The sequence below is a fragment of the Choloepus didactylus genome, chromosome 13, assembly GCF_015220235.1.
Source record: "Choloepus didactylus isolate mChoDid1 chromosome 13, mChoDid1.pri, whole genome shotgun sequence".
Lineage (NCBI taxonomy): Eukaryota > Metazoa > Chordata > Mammalia > Pilosa > Megalonychidae > Choloepus > Choloepus didactylus.
The window spans coordinates 59,950,143-59,972,333 of record NC_051319.1 but is presented as its reverse complement, the minus strand read 5'-3'; the positions used below and the strand labels follow the sequence as shown (position 1 = coordinate 59,972,333).

Sequence of the window (22,191 nt, the reverse complement as noted above, 5' to 3'; positions counted from 1 at the left end):
GAATTATAGCCTCCAAAACTCTGAGAATAAATTTCTGTTGTTTAAGCCTCCTAATTTGTGGTAAATTGTCACAGTTGCCCTAGAAAACTAACACTCTTTTTCACCCCAACAGTTAGCCCCACTCATGTAAAATGCCACCTCATATACGGAATTTTTATGTATATGGGTCCAATACTGGACCATTTTTTGCCTGTTCTTATAACAGCAGGATAGTATTTGAATAGCTGTAGCTTTAGCATTTTTAGTATGCATTCCTCTTCTCTCCCAGAATTTTCCTGATTTTCCCATATTTGTCATAGTAAATGAAATTTAGAACTATGTTCAAAAGAAGAGCTTCCAACAGGATCTTCACAAAGATTATGTCTAATATATTGATTATTTTTGGGAAAACAGACTTCTTCACAGTAGAAAGCCTTTCATTCAAAAACATGAAAGGTGTCTCTGTCTTCTTTTGTGTAATTCAGCAGGTTCCCATTAAATGATCTTCACATAGCCTTACACATTTCTTATGTTTCTTCCTAGACATTTTATGCACAATCAAAAAAAAAAAAAATGGATCTGTAGAACATGGGAAATGGAGAATCCTCTGTGTAGAAGAAAAGGCATGGCAGAATAAAAATCGATAGTTTTATGTTAGTGTGATTTTGGGCAAACTAAAATACATATATAATATATTAAAACCACATAGAATAGGTTTATCAGTTTAATCCCCTAATTAATTGCTTACTTGCATTGCCAAATGCATCTCCACTCCCCAAAGATAAGATCTGTTTTATCTGGATTTTCATTTTCAGTTGGCTTCTCCAAGTTAGCTTTGGACCAGAGCTGCAGGCAACTGGAACCAGTTAAAAGACGACTACCTAAAAAATATTATTCAGCATTTATTATTTAAGTATTTAATAACAAGTTAGAGTGTAAGTTTAAGAGTTTTACAAACTACTATAAAGATAACACAACTTCTTAAAAAAGTCAAATAAAAAGATAATTTGGGAAGAAGGGCTGCATTTAAATTTTGTTGAAGATGCAGCTTGGGAAAAAAGGGATGATATCTTATACTATATCATTCAACAAAACATTTAATGAACCTCTTCTTTGTATAAGGCACTGTGCTAGGCACTGGAGATACAATGACAAATGAAGGTGCTGTCCTTTTACATGATGAGTTCACATTCCAATAGACAGAAAAACATAGAAATATTATTATTCAATGTGCAAATATTATAGACATAATAGAAATGTGTGCAATATTTTATGGAAGACTGCAGAAGAGAGAAATTATATGTACTCAGTGAAAGTGTCAGTGAAAGTGATGAGAAGCAATTTGGTCCATAGTGGACGAATATGCAGGTGAGGAGACAAGCATTCCAGAAAAGTGATATAAAGTCAACAAAGATGTGAAAGTATACCAGTTCAGGTAGTGACCCAGAAATACCGAATAATGTGCTATAGCCAAGGAATAAGGTGCATCGCAGGACTGGAAGGAGAAATAAAATTGGAAAAATGTTGGGGGTCAGACTGTGAAGGGTTTTTAAGTTCTTAAGGAGATTTTACTTTATGTTATAGTAACTAGGAGTTAAAGATTTTTAAGAATGGGGATTACATAATTGAATCTGTATTTGAGAACCAAGAATCTCAATTGCAGGGGTCAATGGATGGACTTGAAGAGGTCTGTGAACTTCTCTCCACAGAAATTATATGCAAAAGTTGTATGTATAGTATCTGATTTTCTATAGAGATTATCTATAGCTGTCATCACACTCTCAAAGCTCCAGCACACAAAGAAGGTTAAACATCTCTTTTAGAAAATAACCCTGACAATGACAAGATTAGAGAAGACATAAGACACAGGGAACCCACTTAATTGAGTATAATAATAAATGGGCAATGGGAACCCAATATTAAAGTAGGAAGAAACCATCCGACAGCCATTTCAAAAAGCAGAATTGTAAAGGCTTGCCATGAACAAGAAAACAGGGAGAAATAAGTGTTTTAAGAAAAGAGTCCAACTTTATGACCTAGGTAATTTAATAGAAGGTTGTGCTACCTTTCAAACAAGATAAAAGAAGAGAAGCAATTTTGGCAACAACAACAACAACAAAAAGCTGGCAAGATAAAAGGCATTCACCTTTGCAATTAAGGACTTCGGATTTGTGTCTCTCTGGAATAATCACTTCCTTATTTCAAAAGAAGGTGGGTCTATGCTAAAAGCATAGGCTTAAGATCAGAAAGCCAAGTAAACCACTTAACTAGCTATGAGACTTGATCTAGTTGATCAACTTCTGAGCCTCAATTTCCTCATCTGTACAAATAGGGATTTGTATCAAGTTGTTATAAGGATTAGCTATATAAAATGTATTAAGTATGCAGCACAGGCCAGAACTTAAGTAGAAATTCAATAAATAGCAGCAACTAGGTGGAAAAGTTTCAATTAAAAAAAAAACAAAAACAGTTCAGAACATTCTAATTCAGTTCATTTTTATTCCACTATTGAGCTTAACAAACACAAGCCCTCTTTTCTTTAACATAAGGTGAAGATGAAATTAAGGTATCCCACGAATGATTATGAATTTAACATAGACTATGAAATAATTAATCCTAGGTAAGGAATGGAAGTAGGTATGGTATGGTATGTTGATTTTAGAACACAAAAAGCAAGGTACAGGTATTAAAACTGGAAAAAAGCACAAAAAGTCTAAAAAAAAATATTAGATTTAGGCAAGATGAAATAGTGGATTTGGAGACAACACAAAAGCACTGCAGTTAGATTAGTAACACCACCTGCAAAAAAATTTTTATATCTCAATATCTGTTACATAACAGTAAATATTTTTGAACAAAAAAAAAAAACCTACTAGAATTTCACATAAAATAATTAAAATCTGATAATAACGAGAAAAAGTTCATTTGTAAAAGGTCATTTATAAAAATAGTATACTAGCAGCTCCCAAATATTTATAGTAATAACCATTTCTCAAATCACTAAATTTTAAATGCTGCCAATTATAAAAAGATAAACTTTTATAATGTGAATCTTAACTCAATCGAGTTTAAAGAGATAAAGTTAAAAGATTAAACTTAAAAAGATTAAACATAAAAGATTAAGTTGTCAATACACCACCAAATATGTTAAAAAAATAATTATCTTGTAATACTAGTCTGTAAAGATGACTTTAGGAGAATTTAACATTAATACTATCCTCTGAAGCATTAGTACCACTAGACCAAAAGTATAAAAATTCTGAACTACTATTACTGTCATTACTAAAAAATATCACTCAACTCAAATATTGGATGCTTTTATTGACATTATTAATATGACACTTCAAGTAGACAGTCAGTTCACTTGGTAACAATATTTTTTATAAGATTCTATCATTTACTAAGGACTTTTCATACATATTGTCATAGCTGATAATTATAAAACAATTTTGTGAAAAAGATAGCACTATTGAGCTATTAAGTAATTTGCCTATGATCATAAAACTATTAGCCATATATTTGTGAACATTTATTAAATATCTAATATATGCCAGATCCTAAGATAAATAAAATATGGAATAAAACAGAATCTCACCACTTGTCTAATAAAAAAACATAAGCTAAGTAAACAAACAGCAGCAAGAGCTTGTAATAAGTGCTATAGTTAAAATGACCATATAATTTATCATCCAAATAGGAACACTTGTGAGAGTAAAAGACAATACTATTAATATTCAAACAAGGACAACAGGCATAAACTGGGACATAAGTCTCCTTTCTATAGTAGTTATATACAGAGTTGTACTAAATGACAGAGCCAGAATCTGAACCTGGGTCTGACCTCCTTTCACAGTGTGCTTACAATATACAAGTAGGTTATCAGGCAGACATGGTCAATCTTACAATCTCATGAAAAGAAATATTTTAAAATACACTTTTTTAAAATTCTCAAAGTATAATTCTTTTGTCTTCTAAAATAACTTCTAAAGGTTCCGCCCTTTGTGTTCTAAATCAATATTTTTTCCTCAGTTATTTTATCTACTATATTCAGAAAACCTAAACTGTATTCTATGCTGATGACTTCCAATCTATGTTCCAAAGAAAACTTTCGTATGTTCTGGATCCAAATTTCTAACTATTGGATATTGTTACATGATATGCAAGCATCTCAACTCCACATGTCCAACAAAACTTGCTCCATTGTCTCCAGCTCCTCCATAAAACACTCCTGATCTTGTGGACTCAATGTAGTCTTCAATTCTACTGAAGTAATGTAAAAGTCTAAGAAATGTTCAAAGTACATCAATTGTATTGCCTAAATACATTTCATAGCCATCTACTCTTTTAACTATTAATTCATTCAATAAATATTAATTAAGCACCCCTTATGTAAAAGCTATTGAAACAAGTTCTTATTTCTCATCCAGACTACAGCGAATGCCTCCTCCCCAAAAGTCACTGCCTACTGTCCTCCTGTCTCTGATCCTTCTAACTCACCGCCAACAGATAAAATCTTGCAAACAGACAAATCCCACTACCAGGTATATTCTCAGAAGAACCGAAAGCAGGGACGCAAACAGACATTTGCATACTGATGTTCATAGCAGCATTATTCACAATTGCCAAAAGATGGAAACAACTCAGGTGCCAACAACCAATGAAGGATAAACAAAATGTGGCATATACATATGATGGGATATTATGCAGCTGTAAGAACAAATTAAGTCATGATGCATGTGAGTACATGGATGAACCTTGAGGACATTATGTTGAGTGAATTAAGTCAGACACAAAAGGACAAATATTGTATGACCTCACTAATATGGACTAAATATAACTAGCAAACTCATGGTGCTGATATCTAGAACACAGGTCACCAGAAGATGGAATGAGGACAGAGAATGGGGAGCTGATGCTTAATTTGTGGAGAACACAGGGTTGTTATAAATGTTTGGACATGGATGGAGGGGATGGGAACACATTATAGCGAATATAACTAAGCGATATGTGGGTACAATTGTGGTTCAAAGGGAAAGTTTAGGGCTTACTGATATGAAATAACTAGAAATGTAAATTTATAAAGACAGAAAGCATAGGTTACAAGGCTGGGGAAACAGGGAGTTAATGCCTTATGGATATAGTATTTCTGTTTGGGATGATAAAAAAATTGTTGATGGTAACACAATACTGTGAAAATAATACCACTGAATTGTATACATGGAATTGGTTAAAATGAGAAATTTTACGTTGTCTATATGTTATCACAATAAATTTGTTTTAAATCATAAGTAATAAAACAATTGATGTTTTAGGCCACTAAGTTTTGGGATAATTTTTAACTAAGAAGAAGATAACTGATACATAACGTCATTATCTTCTTAGAATTTAATTCTTTTTCACTCTTCAATTTATCCACAACACCCTCATTATTAAAATCTATCCACAGGTCAAAAGGCTCCTCTTCACAGAAAGCTTGATTATCCAGAGAGAATAAATGTCTCCCTCCCAGAAGAACAGGTATTCCTATTACAGCATTTACCATATTCTGTCACCTTTCACAGTGAATATTTTTCTACATTTGTACATAAGCTTCTAAAAGGACACAATCTTTCACTTACCTTTGTATTCCCCACAATCTCACACATAACAGAACTGGAATAAATGAGAGTAATAAAAGCAATAAGCCTAGGAAGCCTAGGCAATATTTAATTTCAGATAATCCCGTTTGTTCTCTTACCTGTGGGATCCCATGTTATATTGTGTGCTATTGATTCCAGAAAAAATTGGCCGCTTTTCTGCCACTGACTGTATGATTCCTAAAATTAAAAAAAAAAAAAAAAGTGATTTAGTCAGTCATTCTTGGCATTTCATAATCATAATAACCATTCATGCTTACTATTCTAATAATACTATATGCAGTCATTTTTAAGGAGAAAAGAAGAAAAAAGTTCAAAGCAGTCAAGAAACATGAATAAAGAATATGATAGCAGAGATCAGTGAGAGAAAATACCCAATCGGATGGAGTATTATGCAGCTGTAAGACAAAATAAAGTCATGATGCATACGACAATGTGGATGAACCCGGAGGACATTATGTTGAGCGAAATTAGCCAGAAACAAAAGGATAAATACTGTAAGGTCTCATTAATATGACCTAACTATAATGAGCAAACTCTGACAGTTCAAATAAAGAACACAGGTTATCAGGAGGTAGAAAGAGGGTAGAGATTGGGCATTTGATACTGCAGGGGTACAGAATGCTCAAAAAGACTGATTGTAAAGATCTAGAAATGGATAGCACAATAGTATGTGATGGAAGCACAATATTCCAAGTATAATCAACAAAGCTGAGTGTGAGTATGATTGAAAGAAGGAGGCTAGAAGCATGTATGACACCTGAAGGAAAGACACAGGATAAAACTGGGACTGTTTAATGTAGCAAAAACTAGAGTGGACAATGCTGATGATTAAATGTAGAAATATAAGAAAGCTTTTACATAAAGGAGAACAAGTGAATGTCAGCATTGCAAGGTGTTGAAAATGGGGGATGGTATAAGGGAAAAAATATAATCAATGAAAACTAGGGCCTATAGTCAACAATAACATTGTAATATTCTTCCATTAATTGTAAAAAAGGCAATATACCAAAGCTAAATGTCAAAAAGATGGGGATATGAAGGATGGGTATGGGATTCTTGTTACTGTTTCTTTTTTTTTTTTTTTTTTTTATTCTTTATTTTTTTATCTTTATCAGTTTTTTTCTTCCTCTTTTTTTTGTGTGGAAGAAATGGAATTGTTCTCATATAGACTGTGGTGGTAAAAGCATAATTATGTGATTATACCGGGAGCTTCTGATTGGTCATTCAGAATGGATTGCATGATGTGTGAAAAAAATTGTTTAAAAAATAAACAGAAAGATACAAGTGCTGGAGAAGATGTGGAGAGCGAGATATACCTATTCACTGTTGGTAAGGAAGTAGAACAGTGTAGCCCCTCTGGAGGGCAATGTGGAGGCTATGTATAGGATTGCCATATGATCCTGCAACCCGTTATTTGGTACATGCTTGGAAGAACTGAAAAGCACAGACTCAAATAGACATTTACACACAGGTGTTTATGGTAGTAGTGTTCACAATTTCCAATGAATGGAGGCAGCTTAAGGGTACATCACAAGTGAACACGAGGGTGAACTGCAGTGTATACATACAATGGAATATTGAATGCTTGGAGAAGGAATGAAGTCGTGAGGCACACAACTAGGTGAATGAACCTTGAGGACATTATGTTGAGTGAACTAAGCCAGAAACGAAAGGACTAATATTGTAAGGCCTCACTAACATAAAATTACTATAATGAGCAAATGCTGAGAACTGAATTCAAAGCATAGGTACCAGAGGATAGAATGTGGACAGGGATTGGGCAACTGACAATGCAGGAGTGTGGAGGGTGCAACAAGGCTTGTTGTAAAGGTTCAAAGACTGTAGGCTCTTAGGGCAGTCACATCTATTCCTGCGTTTTGACTGCTATTTAAGAGATGTTTATTTGGTATATTATCTGTAGCACTCTTTCTAAATATAACTTATACAGTAAGCCTATTTAAATAATGTATAGTTGCAAGGAACCTAGAATGGGAAATGAGATCTTCTTATTCTGTACAGGTTAATATGACATCCTGATGCACACCAGAGAACTCTGGGCAGAAAATAAAAAAGTATTTATGAAGTCCCCTTGAGTGAATGGGGGAAAATGTGGAAATATTAAACATCCTCACCTGGGGAATTCCTGATATTCCTGGAAGCATTAGGGAATCTCAATTTAATAAATCAAGCCCTCAATCCTCGGGCTTGTCCTTATGAAACTTATTCCTGCAAAGGAGAAGCTAAGCCTATTAATAATTATGCCTAAGAGTCATCCCCAGAGAACCTCTTTTGTTGCTCAGATGTGGCCTCTTTCTTTTAGTCAACGCTGCAAATAAACTCACTACCCCCCCCCCCCAACACGTGGGATATGAATCCCAGGGGTGTAAGTCTCCCTAGCAATGAGGGACAGGACTACCAGGGATGAGCCTGGCCCTGACATGGGATTGAGAATGTCTTCTTGACCAAAAGGGGGAAAAGAAATGAAACTTCAGTGGCTGAGAGATCTCAAATGGAATCCAGAGGTCAATCTAGAGGTTATTCTTATGCATTATACAGATTTCCCTTTTTGTTTCTAGTGTATTAGAATAGCTAGAAGGAAATACCTGAATCTGTTGAACAGTAATCCAGTAGACTTGATTCTTGATGATAACTGTGTAACTATACAGCTTTTATCATGTGACCCATATGATAGTGAAGACCTGGTGACTGACACTCCCTTTAACCAGTGTATGGGCAGATGAGTATAACATAGTAACAATAAATAGATACAGATATAGATATATATGTAAAATAGGAAGGAGAAGGGGTATGGGATAGTTTGGGTGTTCTTTTTTTTTTTAATAGTCTCTAGTTTGCATTGATTGTATTTTCCCCCCAATCCCACCTATTTTTAACACCTTGTAATGTTTACATTTATCTGTTCTACCACGTGTAAAAACATTTTTTTTTTTTTATTACTATTGTTGAGAACCCTAGGTTTCCCTGACTTACACACTTCCAGTCTTTTCTGGTGTCCCACATGATCCCAGCCTTCCTCTTTCAACCATACTCACAGTCATCTTTGTTCAGTATACTCACATTGCTGTGCTACTATCTCCCAAAACTGTTTTCCAAACCTCTCACTCCTGTCTTTTCCTTTCTGTCTGCAGTGCCCCCTTTAATGTTTCCTGTAGAGCAGGTACCTTATTCACAAACTCTGTCATTGTCTGTTTGTCAGAGAGTATTTTTAGCTCTCCCTCATATTTGAAGGATAGTTTTGCCATACATAGGATTCTTGGTTGGTGGTTTTTCTCTTTCAGTATCTTAAATATATCACCCCGCTGCCTTCTTGCCTCCATGGTTTCTACTGAGGAATCCGCACAGTCTTATTATTCCTTTGTTTGTGATAGATCACTTTTCCCTTGGAGCTTTCAGGATTCTCTCTTCATCTTTGATGTTTGATAATCTGATTATTAAGTGTCTGGGCATAGGCCTATTGAGATCTAGTCTGTTTGGGGTATGCTGTGCTTCTTGGACCTGTAATTTTATGTCTTTCATAAGAGATGGGATATTTTCATTGATTATTTCCTCTATTATTGCTTCTGCCCCTTTTCCCTTCTCTTCTCCTTCTGGGACACTAATGACACGTACATTCTTGCTTTTTGTTTTGTCCTTAAGTTCCCGTAGACTCTGCTCCCATTTTTCCATTCTTTTCTCTGTTCTTTTGTGTGTACGCTTTCAAGTGCCTTGTTCTCCAGTTCCTGAGTGTTTTCTTCTGCCTCTTGAAATCTGCTATTGTATGTTTCCATTGTGCCTTTCATCTCTTGTGCTGTGCCTTTCATTTCCATAGATTCTGCCAGTTGGGTTTTCGAACTTTCAATTTCTACCTTATGTACATCCTGTGTTTCCATTATACAGTTCAGCTCTTTCACCATATCTTCCCTAAACTTTTTGAATTGACTTATTATTAGTTGTTTCAATTCCTGTATCTCAGGTGAAGTGTAAGTTTGTTCCTTTGGGCCATAACTTCATTTTTCTTAGTGTAGGTTGTAGTTTCTGTTGTCTAGGCATGGTTTACTTGGTTACCCCAATAAGGTTTTCCCAGACCAAAATGGGTTCAGGTCCCAGAAGGAAGAAATATTCAGTATCTGGTTTCCCTGAGGGTATGTCTTAGAAGACTGGTAAACTCTGTGATGCCTCAGGTCACTGTGCTTTTCGGACCAGCAGGTGGCACCTGTTAGCCTGTAATTCCAGACTGGTGTAAGGAGGTGTGGCCTGGGGCTGTTTTCCCCCAGACTCTGGGGTCTGGTTTTGAATGGAAGGTGGGTAGTAGAGCTGGGCCCCACCCTTTTCCTCTTAGGGAAGATAGACCCCATAGAGAGAGGTCATTAGCATTTCAATGGTGTCTCTCTGCCTGTGCTACCTCCACCCTTGTCTGGATCAGGGCACTGGAAACTGAAAATGGCTGAGCCTTTCTCCACTAAGCCAAAAAAGGGACAGAAAGTCCCCTTCAGGGCTAGTCTGTGGCGACCCTCTGGCTCTACAAGGTCAGTCATCACCCAAAGCCTCTGTCTGCTTGTTGGGGATTTGTAGCTCATAGTGAGCAGTTCACACTTGCTAATTAAAATCCCAGTTGGAGCTCAGCTGAGCTATATTCATTTGCTGGGAGAGAGCTTCTCTATAGCACCATGAGGCTCTGCCACTCAGGCTATAGGGAGACAGGTATCCCGGCTTGGATCCGCAGTTTTTACTTACAGATTTTATGCTGTGATCTCGGGCCTTCCTCCCAATTCAGGTTGGTGTATGATGAGTGGATGGTCACATTTGTCCCCCCACAGTTATTCCGGGTTATTTACTAGTTGTTTCTGTTTTTTTTTTTAAGTTGTTCCAGGAGAAATAACTAGCTTCCACTCCGCTCTATGCCACCATCTTAGATCCTGGGTGTTCTTTTTTATTTCTTTTTAATTTTTTAGTATTTTTTCTTTATTTTGAAGAAATGAAAATGTTTGAAAATTGACTCTGGTGATGAATGCTCAACTATATGATGACACCATGAGCCACTGATTATATACTTTAGATGGATTATATGGTGTGTGAATATATCTCAAGAAAATTGCATTAAAAAAAGAATATATGATGGCAGAGATCAGTGAGAGAATATCCAATCCTGGGGGTTCAAAAGTCTTACTTTGTAATTATAATTAATATTATTATTATTATTGTCATTCTTATTATGGTTACAGTCAAAGATTTAATTTTAAATGTGTCTGTAGTTCTGCTATTTGGGGCACCACTGTCTTTTAAAAACGTTTCATCCACACCTGGGATCATGAAGATGTGGGAAAATTCAGAAGAAGAATATAATAACACTTCCTTAATATTATATAATTTAAGGCCTTTCCATTCCTTAAAAAAGTATTTTTCAAACTTTCTTGCCTGCAAACCAGTAAGAAATACATGTTCCACTGTGACCCAGAGCACACATATACGTATATGTAAATGCAAGTGAAGTTTACCCTTACTACATGTGATGCAATCTGAAATTTTATAGTCTATTTCATTTTCCTTTAAAATCCAGGTTGTAGCTGACTAACTTGATTTCACTGTTTGCCAATGAGATGAGACCCATAAACACCCTCTTAATGTAGAGGTTCTCAAATTTTTTTTAAATACAACTAAGAATAGGTTGAGATGTTAATTAAAAATAAAAATTTCTGAGGCAGATTTCCAAATATTCAGGTTCAAAAGGTTCAAAAAGTCCAGGACAAGACACAGGAACCTGCATTTAAACCAATATCCCAGGTTATTTTGATACAAGTGGCCTGCAGAATAAGCTTTTAAGTAACAATGCCTCTGTGTGACACCTGAAACTCAGAGCTAGAGCTGGGCAGATATGAATGTCAATATTAGCACATACAGCAAGTGTTAAAAAAAAAAGCTGAAATGAGCCCAGACTTCAAGAAGAGATATGAATGAAGCGGATGTGGTTAAGACTAGGGCAAATCGGGCAACAGTTAAAGGTCGAAACTGACTGTGTTTTAAAACTTCAACTTTCATGTGAGACCAAGGGGAGAGATGTTTATTTAGTGCAGGATTTATATTTTCTAAACAATATAACTTCTACAGTTTGTTTAAACACCATAACTACATGGAACTTTGAATAGGAAGTGAGATATGGTAGGTTTGTATAGATAAGAGTGAAACAGCAACATAACCCAAAGTAATTTGGGCAGAGAATAAAAATATACATGCAGGGCCCCCCTGAGGAGCTGGGGGGAAATGTGGATGTGTTTGACTTCCTCACCTGAATTGTTGCTGATACTCTAACAAACATTGAGGACTGGTGTTTAGTATCCCAAGCCCTCTATCTTAGGGCTTGCCCTTATGAAGCTTGTTACTGCAAAGGAGAGGCTAAACCTGCTCATAATTGTGCCTAAGAATCTGCTCCTGAGTTCCTCTTTGTTGCTCAGACATGGCCCTCTCTCCAGCTAAGCCAACTCGATGGGTGAACTCACTGCCCTCCCCACTATGTGGGACCTGACTCCCAGGGGTGTAAAGCTCTCTGGCAACATGGGATATAACTTCTGGGAATGAATCCGGAAGTGGCACCGTGGGATTGAGAACATCTTCTTGCCCAAAAGGAGGATGCGAAATGAAACGAAATAGTTTCAGTGGCTGAGAGATTTCAAATGGATTCAAGAGGTCACTCTGGTGGACATTCTTATGCACTATATAGATAACACTTTTTAGTATTTAATGTATTAGAAGAGCTAGAAGTATATACCTGAAACTATCAAACTCCAACCTAGTAGCCTTGACTCTTGAAGACTACTGTATAACAATGTAGCTTACAATGGGTGAGAATGTGACTGTGAAAACCTTGTGGATCATACTCCCTTTACCCAGTGTATGGATGGGTGAATAGAAAAATGGGGACAAAAACTGAATGAAAAATAGGGTGGGATGGGGGGATGATCTAGGTGTTCTTTTTTTACTTTTATTTTTTATTCTTATTCTTTCTGGTGTAAGGAAAATGTTCAAAAATAGATTGGGGTGATGCATGCATAACTATCTGATGGTACTATGACAGTTGATTGAACACCATGGATGACTGGATAGTATGTGAATATATCTCAATAAAACTGAATTTAATTTAAAAAAAAAAGAAAAGAAAAGAAAAGAAACAGTGCCTTACAGGAAGAATGGCTCTCAATCACAGTGCACATCAGAACCAACCTCTCTCGAACCAGAAATACTAGTGTCTAGGCACAACTCACATCTATAGATTTAGAAACTCCAAAGGTAGTGTTTGGACACATTCACCAGTGATTTTAAAGTGCACCTCTCATGAAAACCACTGTCTCAAAAGAGAATTCAATTATGTACCCCAAAAAAGTGAATAATTCTATTTTATGAGGATCTGAAGATCCTCTGAGACCATCTGTTGGAATTAGAAATTTTATGCATCTTCTAAGTTTATGATTTTTCCGTTAGATCCAGTTTTCCCCTTCTTCAAGGTTTTTTCTTTCTTCCTTTTTTTTTTATCTTCTCTGCAGTTAGTGCTGCCTACCAATAAATGAGTCTTAGATACTATTATATTAATCAATTATAATGAATAAAAGAGAAAATAGGCAAAAACTAAAATTATCTATTCTACCCTTACTAACAAAGGCATTTTAATATAATATACAGATTTTTTAAAGTCAGTTCTTTTTTTTTTTGAGGAGGAAGAGGAGGAGGAAGAGGAAATACACTATTTATTTACTATTCATTCTTTCACTTTATCCATAATTTCCCATACAAACATAAACACTAAAAAAAGAAAACCACCACTTGGGAACACAAGTGTCTTTCTTTAATTAGTCTGGTTGAGGGAGGATCATAAGCCCTCTCACTCTGTGAAGGAAACTACTGAGGTACACCAAAGGGGAAAAGGAAAAGAGTTAGGGAAGAATGCCTGAGAAACAGTTCTACAGGAAAAACTGAACATATATTGGTATGGTGGGGCTTAGTTGGCAATGAAGCTCAAGGTGTCATCCAAGAGGATGACAGCTGCTTTCCACAATCCCCCCCCACCTCTCACTACCAAATACCAAAAATCAAACATGGGTCACAGGTCTCATGAGCTGTGTGGCTATGATGGTGACAGTGTGGATACTCAGAAGAGCCCAAAACACCAGGATGCACTGGAAATCCCTTTCCTTCCCTTGGCACTGACTAGTCAGTCCTAGCTTCTGTCCTGAATAAAATGCTGATTTAAAAATGTGAAAAAATATGAGTCCTCCCCAGATTCCGGGGAAAAGGCAGGGGCTAAACCATGCAGAAAGGCCTTCCATCTCTGCAGTCCCCTCTTTGGGAGGCTGCTAGGGGTAAAGGGTAGGGAGCTGTGTCTTCACATTCTTTTTCTGCTGAAGAGGGGGAGGGAGCAGGGAAGATGCTCCAGAAAGGCCCAAAGAGGAGTGGGAAGAAAGGGGAGAAAAAAACTGGGACACTGATGCTTGGGATAGCTGCCACTGGTTTTAAAAGCAGTGCCACAGACATAGGGGACTGGTGATTTGATGGGCTGAGCCCTCTACCATGGGATTTGCCCTTGGCAAGACTGTTGCTGCAAAGGAGAGGTTAGGCCTGCCTATAATTGTGCCTAAGAGCCTCCTCCCAAATGCCTCTTCGTTGCTCAGATGTGGTCCTCTCTCTCTAGCTAATCCAACTTGGCAGGTGAAATCACTGCCCTCCCCGCTACATGGGATATGACACCCAGGGGAGTGAATCTCCCTGGCAATGTGGAATATGACTCCCGGGGAAGAATCTAGCCTCAGCATTGTGGGTAGAAGCCGAAAGGTAACTCTGGTGGGCACTCTTACGCACAATATAGACAACTCTTTTTAGGTTCTAATGAATTGGAATAGCTAGCAGGAAATACCTGAAACTATCAAACTACAACCTAGAACCCATGAGTCTTGAAGACGATTGTATAAAAATGTAGCTTACGAGGGGTGACAATGTGATTGGGAAGGCCATGTGGACCACACTCCCCTTTGTCCAGTGTACAGATGAATGAGTAGAAAAAGGAGGGCAAAAAAAAAGGCACCCAGTGTTCTTTTTCACTTTAACTTTTATTCTTATTATTTTTGTGTGTGTGGTAATGAAAATGTTCAAAAATTAATTTCGGTGATGAACACACAACTATATAATGGTACTGTGAACAACTGAATTTACGCTTTGTATGACTGCAGGGTATGTGAATATATCTCAATAAAAATGAATTCAAAAGAAAAAAAAGCAGTGCCATCTGCTCAGCCATATTCACTCTAGCAGATGACCATCCCATTTCCCTCATAGGACGATACTTGAAAACAACCTGGATCACTGAATCGCTTGCCTGGCAACTTTATCTGTGCCAGTGACCTAGAATGCTTTCACATGGTGATGTACATTATAAATATAAAATCTTATCTGTTACAAAGAGGACATATATTTGTACATCCTTACCCATATACATAATGACACAATTTATGCATAATGACTTGGAGTGGGGCAACATGGAAAGAGGATTTGGAGAGGTAAAAATTCTCTTCCCCCAGGCCCCTGCCCTGATCCTTTTCAAGGGATGCTTGTATATCTGGTGACTGAGGCCCCTCTCAGATGATTTTGGTCGCGCCAGTCTGGAGACAGAAACTTAGATATGTACCTAAACGCTGATGGGTGTGTGTGTATACACACTGTCTCTCTAACACACACACATACAGACATCTGGTGAGAAAAGGAAAAATAAAATTCCCAGCCCTTGGGTGTAGGTCTCTTCCCAGAGTTAAAAGCATCAGTGCCTCCTCCATCTGAGAGCAGTGGTCTTGAAAAGCTACTCACTGGCTCAATCTAGGTGAGAAGGAGGACTAGAAAACGGGAGATAGGGAGGGATCAGGAGTCTTAAACATAAGGCATTTTGACCTGTGATCAAATCAAACTATGTCACAAAGAACAACAGTATCAGTTGGGTTGGGGAGGTGAGACAGCAAGTCCATGTAGGGACAATGTGAGTTGAGACCCTGAGCCTTTTCCTTCTTTTGTCCAGTTTCTTTTAAAGGGGTAGACAACCCTGTACCTCCTTTTCTGTCCTTTCCCAGAGCTGGGCCCATCCACATGCCATGGAATACTGACAGTGGTCCAAGAGACACACCCACAGACATGGAGTGGTGGACAGGAACAAAGAAAGTTAAGATCTGGGTGGCAGATGTGACAGCAGGAGTGGTTCCTGGCCAGGATCCACAGCGTGCACAGTGGCCACAGTGACCAGACTGTCATCAGAAATGGGGCAGTCTGGGTCCCCATGGGGAGACAGCACCCAGCAGTGGTAGTGATTGGGGGCGTCGGCAAATACGTACTTGAGTCTGTATGCCTCAGCAAGAAGCAGCCCAATCTCTTCATTGCCCCAGTGTATCACAGGTAGGTTCTTTAGCAGCATGAAGAGACCCTGAAAGTCCTCCTCATTGAAGATCTCATTCCTCCACTTGATCTAGAAGGCTGCACACATGTAGAGATGGAACTGGGAGAACCTTCTGGTTGAGACTGGTATGTGTCCCACAGGCAGATGGTGCAGTGAAGGGGAAGCTCCTGCATAAGCAGATTGTTCATCCAACGAAAGGCAAACTGTAGGTATTCGACCTCACGCCTCCTAAAGTGATTATGTACCTGCTCATCAATCCAGCTGGCAGGCTCTTCTAGTGCCTTGACCTTCTTCTGGATCCCTGGTTGTGCAAAGGTGTAGTTATCCTGGATTCCATCCAGCAGCTTGCTCATGCACCAAAAGCTGTCCACTTCAAGGTTTTGCAGCATGTCCTGAGACAAGCTGGTCAAGTCAAAGTTCTCCACATCCACTTCCACATATTCTGAGAGGAAGATGACGAAGAACAGAGTGACCAGGTCATTAATTCCCTGGACAGATTCACTGACAGGATGTCAGATGGCCCAAATAAACAGAATTCTTTCAAAGATCTCTTGTATAAGCGGTTGCTGGAACAATGGAATGAGAGGATTTGTCCTTGGAATGTCAATGTGAATCTGTCTGTAGGTATCCTGGTGACGCTCCTCATTTCGAGAGTCAGAATACTGCTCAATGAGCCTAAATACTCCTCCCACTTCCTCTGCAGGGTCCACTTCCTCCTCTCAGTCTTTGCTGGAAGATCGCCCAACAGGAGTCTCCAGGTTACAGAACGAACCTCCCTGGGAACCTCCGGCCAGTTATACTTCCTCACTTCACCTAAGTAAGTGTTATGGCTGGAGAGAAGCTGACGGAATTTTTCCAGGCAGGTTTTTTCCAGGACGGTTACTGGTGGAGCCCCAGAAGCATTGTGGTCTGAGATCCTGGCAACAAGGGGGATGATGGGTCAGAGAGGGTGCAACTGCTGTTTGTGGAGAGGGTTCCTCAGGCATGTGTTTATTCCGTGTTCATGGACAGGAAGGCTAAATGTAGTTAAGATGTCAATTCTACCCAAACGGATCTACAGATTTAATGTAATTTCCATCAAAATTCCAACAATCTACTTTGCAGACTTGGAAAAGATAGTCATCAAATTTATTTGGAAGGGAAAGATACCCCGAATTGCTAAAAATATTCTAAAAAAGAAAAAGGAAGTGGGAGGACTTACACTTCCTGACTTTGAAGACTACTATAAAGCCACAGTAGTCAAAACAGCATGGTATTGGCACAAAGATAGACACAGCAATCAATGGAATCAAATTGAGAATTCGGAAATAGACCCCAGATCCATGGTCAACTGATTTCTGATAAGGTCCCAAAATCCACTGAAATGGGGCTGGGACAACTGGATATCCATATCTAAAAGAAAGAAAGAGGACTCCTACCTCACACCCTATACAAAAATTAACTCAAAGTGGATCAAAGACCTCAATGTAAGAGACTACACCATAAAACTCTTAGAAGAAAATGTAGGGAAACATCTTCAAGACCTAGTATTAGGAGGTTGCTTCTTAGACCTTACACCTAAAGTACAAGCAATGAAAGAAAAAATAGATAAAAGGGAACTCCTCAGAATTAAAAGCTTCTGTACCTCAAAGGAATTTGTCAAAAAGGTAAGGAGACAGCCAACTCAATGGGAGAAAATATTTGAAAACTATCTATCTGATAAGACTGATATCTTGTATATATAAAGAAATCTTACAACCCAATGACATTAGTACAAACAGCCCAATTATAAAATGAGCAAAAGATATGAAAAGACATTTCTCTGAAAAGGAAATACAAATGGCTAAAAAACACATGAAAAAATGTTCATCTTCCCTATTAGGGAGATGCAAATCAAGACCACAATGAGGTATCATCTCACACCAATAAGAATGGCTGCCATTAAGCAAACACGAAACTACAAATGCTGGAGAGGATGTAGAGAAATTGGAACTCTTATTCAGTGCTGGTGAGACTGTATAATGGTTCATCCACTCTGGAAGACAGTATGGTGGTTCATCAGAAAACTAGGTGTTGAGTTACCCTAAGATGCAGCAATTTCACTTCTCAGTATTTACTCAGAGGACCTGAAAGCAGTGACACAAACAGATATTTGCACACTGACGTTCGTAACAGCATTGTTCACAATAGTCAAGAGATGAAAACAACCTACATGTCCTACATCAGATGAGTGGATAAATAAACTGTGGTACATATATATGATGGAATACTACTCAGCAGTGAGAAAGAACAGAGTCGTGAAGTTTATGACAACATGGATTAACGCTGAGGACATAACGGTGAGTGAACTGAGTCAGATACAAAAGGAGAGATTTGAATGATACCACAAATGTGAACATTGTGAAAAATGTAAAACAAGTGTCTTATATTGTAGAATATAGGGAACCAAGAGATAGACAGTAACTAGTGAAGGAGGAAAGACAATCTAATAAGAAATAAGACATTGAGGGTAATCTTAATTATATGGGAATGCTCAGGAATGACTAAGATTTATTAAAATTCTTGGGGTATATAGGAACATAATGGAAGCAATGTAGTTATTGTAGGATATTTGTTTTTTCTTATTCCTTTGTTTTGTTTGAAATTTTTTTTTATTTTTTTGATAAAGTTTTTAACAAAAAAGTCAGTTATTTCTTTCAGCAAATATTTACTGAGCATTATTTACAATATATGGTTCGGGTGTTTGGGACTACACCTTTCCTTTAAATTTTACTTTTAGTTCTGCCCATTATTAATTCAAAAGGCTGTAAGAGTCCCTAATATTGGATTTATTAGGTAATAAACAGAAATCTGTGGAGAACTGTGGACACTCAAGATACATATGAATTAAGTGAATGTAGCTTCTTTATGAAGAAATATTCACTGACCATTAAAAATTACATAATATAATAATTCTAAGAAAATAACTTCAATTAAAACATGTAACATTAAGAATAATATACATAGGAAAAGAAACAGAAAATTGTACAAAGGTTGATAACTACAAAGAATAAAGTGCCACATATGGCTGGATCATGGTGTTTTGATATTAGCAAAAGTTGATACCTCAAATATTCATTGTAAAACAAAAAATGTCAGAAGGAGGAAAGTAAAGCATTTCAAGGCAATTCAATAGCACTATTTAGTTTGATGCTATTCCAATGAAACATTTAAGTATGTCTGCTATGCAAGTGGCATTTAAGATTTATTTCCAATTATACTGTATAATTTATAGATTCATTTAATGATCACTCAGACTTTATACTCTTAAAAGTATCTTTTATACTTAAATTTCAATTCTAAGAGAAATATAATAAATTACTGACCAAATTTTTCTTTTGCTTCGGTAGGTTACCTGGCTCAAAAACAGAGATAACGTTTCCATAGGATGCTGCAATCTTTTAAAAAGAAAAAAAGAAAGAAAACTGATTATGGATATGTTAACTCATTTATAGATTAAAACAGCAAAGAAAATTAATAATATTATTTTGCATATGTCCATATACACAATTTCATTCAGTGATACTTGGAGAACACCGGTTTAGGAGACAATCTTATTTGGATTAGAAACTCAGGATTGACATTTTCTTGCGCTTCTGTACAAGATTAACTTGTGACTAGAAAATTAATCTATCTGAATACTGGTCTCCCTATCTGTGTATATAATATGTATGACACTATCTTCCTAATGGAATTATTTTGAGGATTGAAATAACATTTGTAAAACACTTAGCATATAATATCTAACATTTAAGATGCATAGGGAATGTTAATTCCCTTCCTTGCAGAAGAAAACATACTTATGTATTTCTTGTCAAATATGGAGCTTGACACGATTTAAAATGGATTTTTAGATTACCTGTCCTCAAAGTTTACAATACTATAGCAATCAATTTCAACCAATGTACAAATACTGACTGAAATAATAAAGATCTTACATTTGTAAAGCACTTTAAATCTTGCAAGATGCTTTCCCCATACAATTTCCATTAATTTCCACAACAAGTTCTGAACTGGAAAAAAATTCTATATTTAGGGAATTAAAAATAAGGCACTGAGGCTAAAATAGTGAGCTGCTGATGGAAATGGCTGAATATGAGGTTGTACAGGGAAGAAGTAGGTAGAAACATCCCAAACGGATCTCCAGGCCCTATGAAAGAGCTCAGATTTTATTTTAAGAGGAATGAGAAGCCATTAAAGGTTTTAAGTTTACTTTATGTCTGTTTGTAAACTGATTTATATTTAAGAAAAAGATCACCCTGATTTCTGCATGAAGAATAAATGAAGAGTAGAAGCAAGTTAAGGTGGTTACCTAAGTAAGTATCCTTGCTCTTAGGAAATGTATATTTAAGTGTTCTGTGTTCAAGAAGCATGATGTATATAAACAACACTCAAATGTTTAGAAAATTGATAAATAGGCATACATAGGTAGACTGAGAAAGGATGATAAAGGAAATGTGGAAAAATGTTAAAATTGGTGAAGCTGGGTATCAGGGCTCAGGGTATGTTGGAATGGATGATTTTGTATGATTTTGCTATTATTTTTGCAACTATCCTGTTAAGTTTGAAATCATTTCAAAATAGAAAGTTTAAAGGAAAAAAACACTGTCAAAAAATATAAAAGGCAGGAAGACAAGTTAGGAAGTTATTATAGTATTACAGGTCAGCAGGACAGTGGTATGGACCAAGAAGAGACGGAAAGAAGTGAACAGATTCAGAATGAGCAAAATGGTCTGCTATTGGATGAAGGATAAGGAAATGAGGTCTCATCACTGATTCACAGATAAATAGGAAGCAGAGCCTTCAAGAAGTATGCTCTGATTCACATTCTGTGGTTGTATGTTTTTAATTGTAAAATAAAACTTAGATTATTCCTTTGTGAACTAAAAAGTACATTTTATAAATACTCTACTTTATTTGAGTATCTTTTAAATTTATGCTTTAAATCAATGAGCAAAATAATCTTTCCTGGTGCTGTATTATAAGGTAGCTATTACCAAAGTTTGAATGAATCACAAATGAATGTTAAAATAATAATATGAAAATATCAGATATCAGGTAGAATAAATGAATGAATCAATGATAGAAATAAGAACACAGGATCTAGTGAAGGAGGGTAAGGGATGAAGATGTAACATACATTTGGAAAATGGATATTTTTAAGTATTCTGAATAGGTCTTAGGCTATAGAAATCACCTGTGCTAGGACAGTCTAGGAGGGACTATTTAGTCTGGGCCTTTAACCATAAGCAGTATATATTTTACTTTCCTACTGCCTACTAATCACAAGCAATATATATTTACTTCCAGGAACAGCGTGTGCTATGAACACAGGCGTAAAGATGAAACACAGCAACATAGATTTGGAGGTGAGTGACCACCAGCCTGACTAAAAGAGAAGGATCCTTATAACAGAATAATGAATATGAGGCTAAAAAATAGCAGGTTTGGATCAAATTGTGTAGGGCATAATGTCAAGGTAAACAATTGGATCTTTTCCAAGGTAATGGAAAGGTAGGAATGTTTTTAAGCAAAGGAATAACAAAATAAATGCTGATAAGTTTTCTCAGAAAATTAATCCAGTGGTATAATACAATGAAAAAAATGGTAATCAATAAAATACTAGCACCTATGCTGTCAAGTAGCATTCCCTTCTTAAAGGCAAACAGTCAAAAGTTCCCAGATAACAGAACCCACAAATTCTGTGGAGTCCTTTGATAATACTGATATCTGTAAAACAAAGGAATTTTGCCCTTTATTATTTGGAGTAATAAAAAAGAGAGCTTGAGGGGAAAAAAACTGAGTAAAGCGTCTATCTCATACTGGCCATGGGAAGAGGGCTTTAACCAGCAGGCCATTTCTCAAAGCCACCTTCTTTGCTCTGAATGATTATAAAACTAAATGATCCTTTCATCCTAACCTGGGCTGTTCCAACATTAACCAGACTCATGTGAGTCTAAGATTAAAGAATGAATGTCTTTAAATTAGGTTCCAGCAGTATTTCTCAGACTGGTAGGTTTATCAGAAATGAGGATTAGATTATTTTAAAAAATTGATTCCATGAATTCTTAGATGACCATTTTGATTTCTCACACCAAATGTTCTAATGAAATCATACAGTCCAACAATACATAT

The 22,191-nt window shown here is 36.8% G+C and overlaps 1 protein-coding gene and 1 pseudogene across 8 annotated transcripts in view; both read right to left on the bottom strand.

The window, feature by feature from the left end:
* The window catches only part of DMXL1 (Dmx like 1), a 211,726-nt gene that overhangs the window by 155,206 nt on the left and 34,329 nt on the right, over positions 1-22,191 (bottom strand). For all 8 annotated transcript variants that reach the window (XR_005211487.1, XM_037802218.1, XM_037802220.1 and 5 more), the window contains exons 3-5: positions 19,383-19,454; positions 5,717-5,795; positions 728-860 (exon numbers count right to left, since the gene is read on the bottom strand). Coding sequence is in view for 7 of the 8 variants with exons in the window: in XM_037802218.1 (XP_037658146.1) it covers positions 728-860; positions 5,717-5,795; positions 19,383-19,454 (284 nt within the window). In the remaining variant the exon portion in view is untranslated. The remainder of the gene's footprint in view (positions 1-727; positions 861-5,716; positions 5,796-19,382; positions 19,455-22,191) is intronic.
* LOC119508369 lies at positions 14,785-16,978 on the bottom strand (annotated as a pseudogene).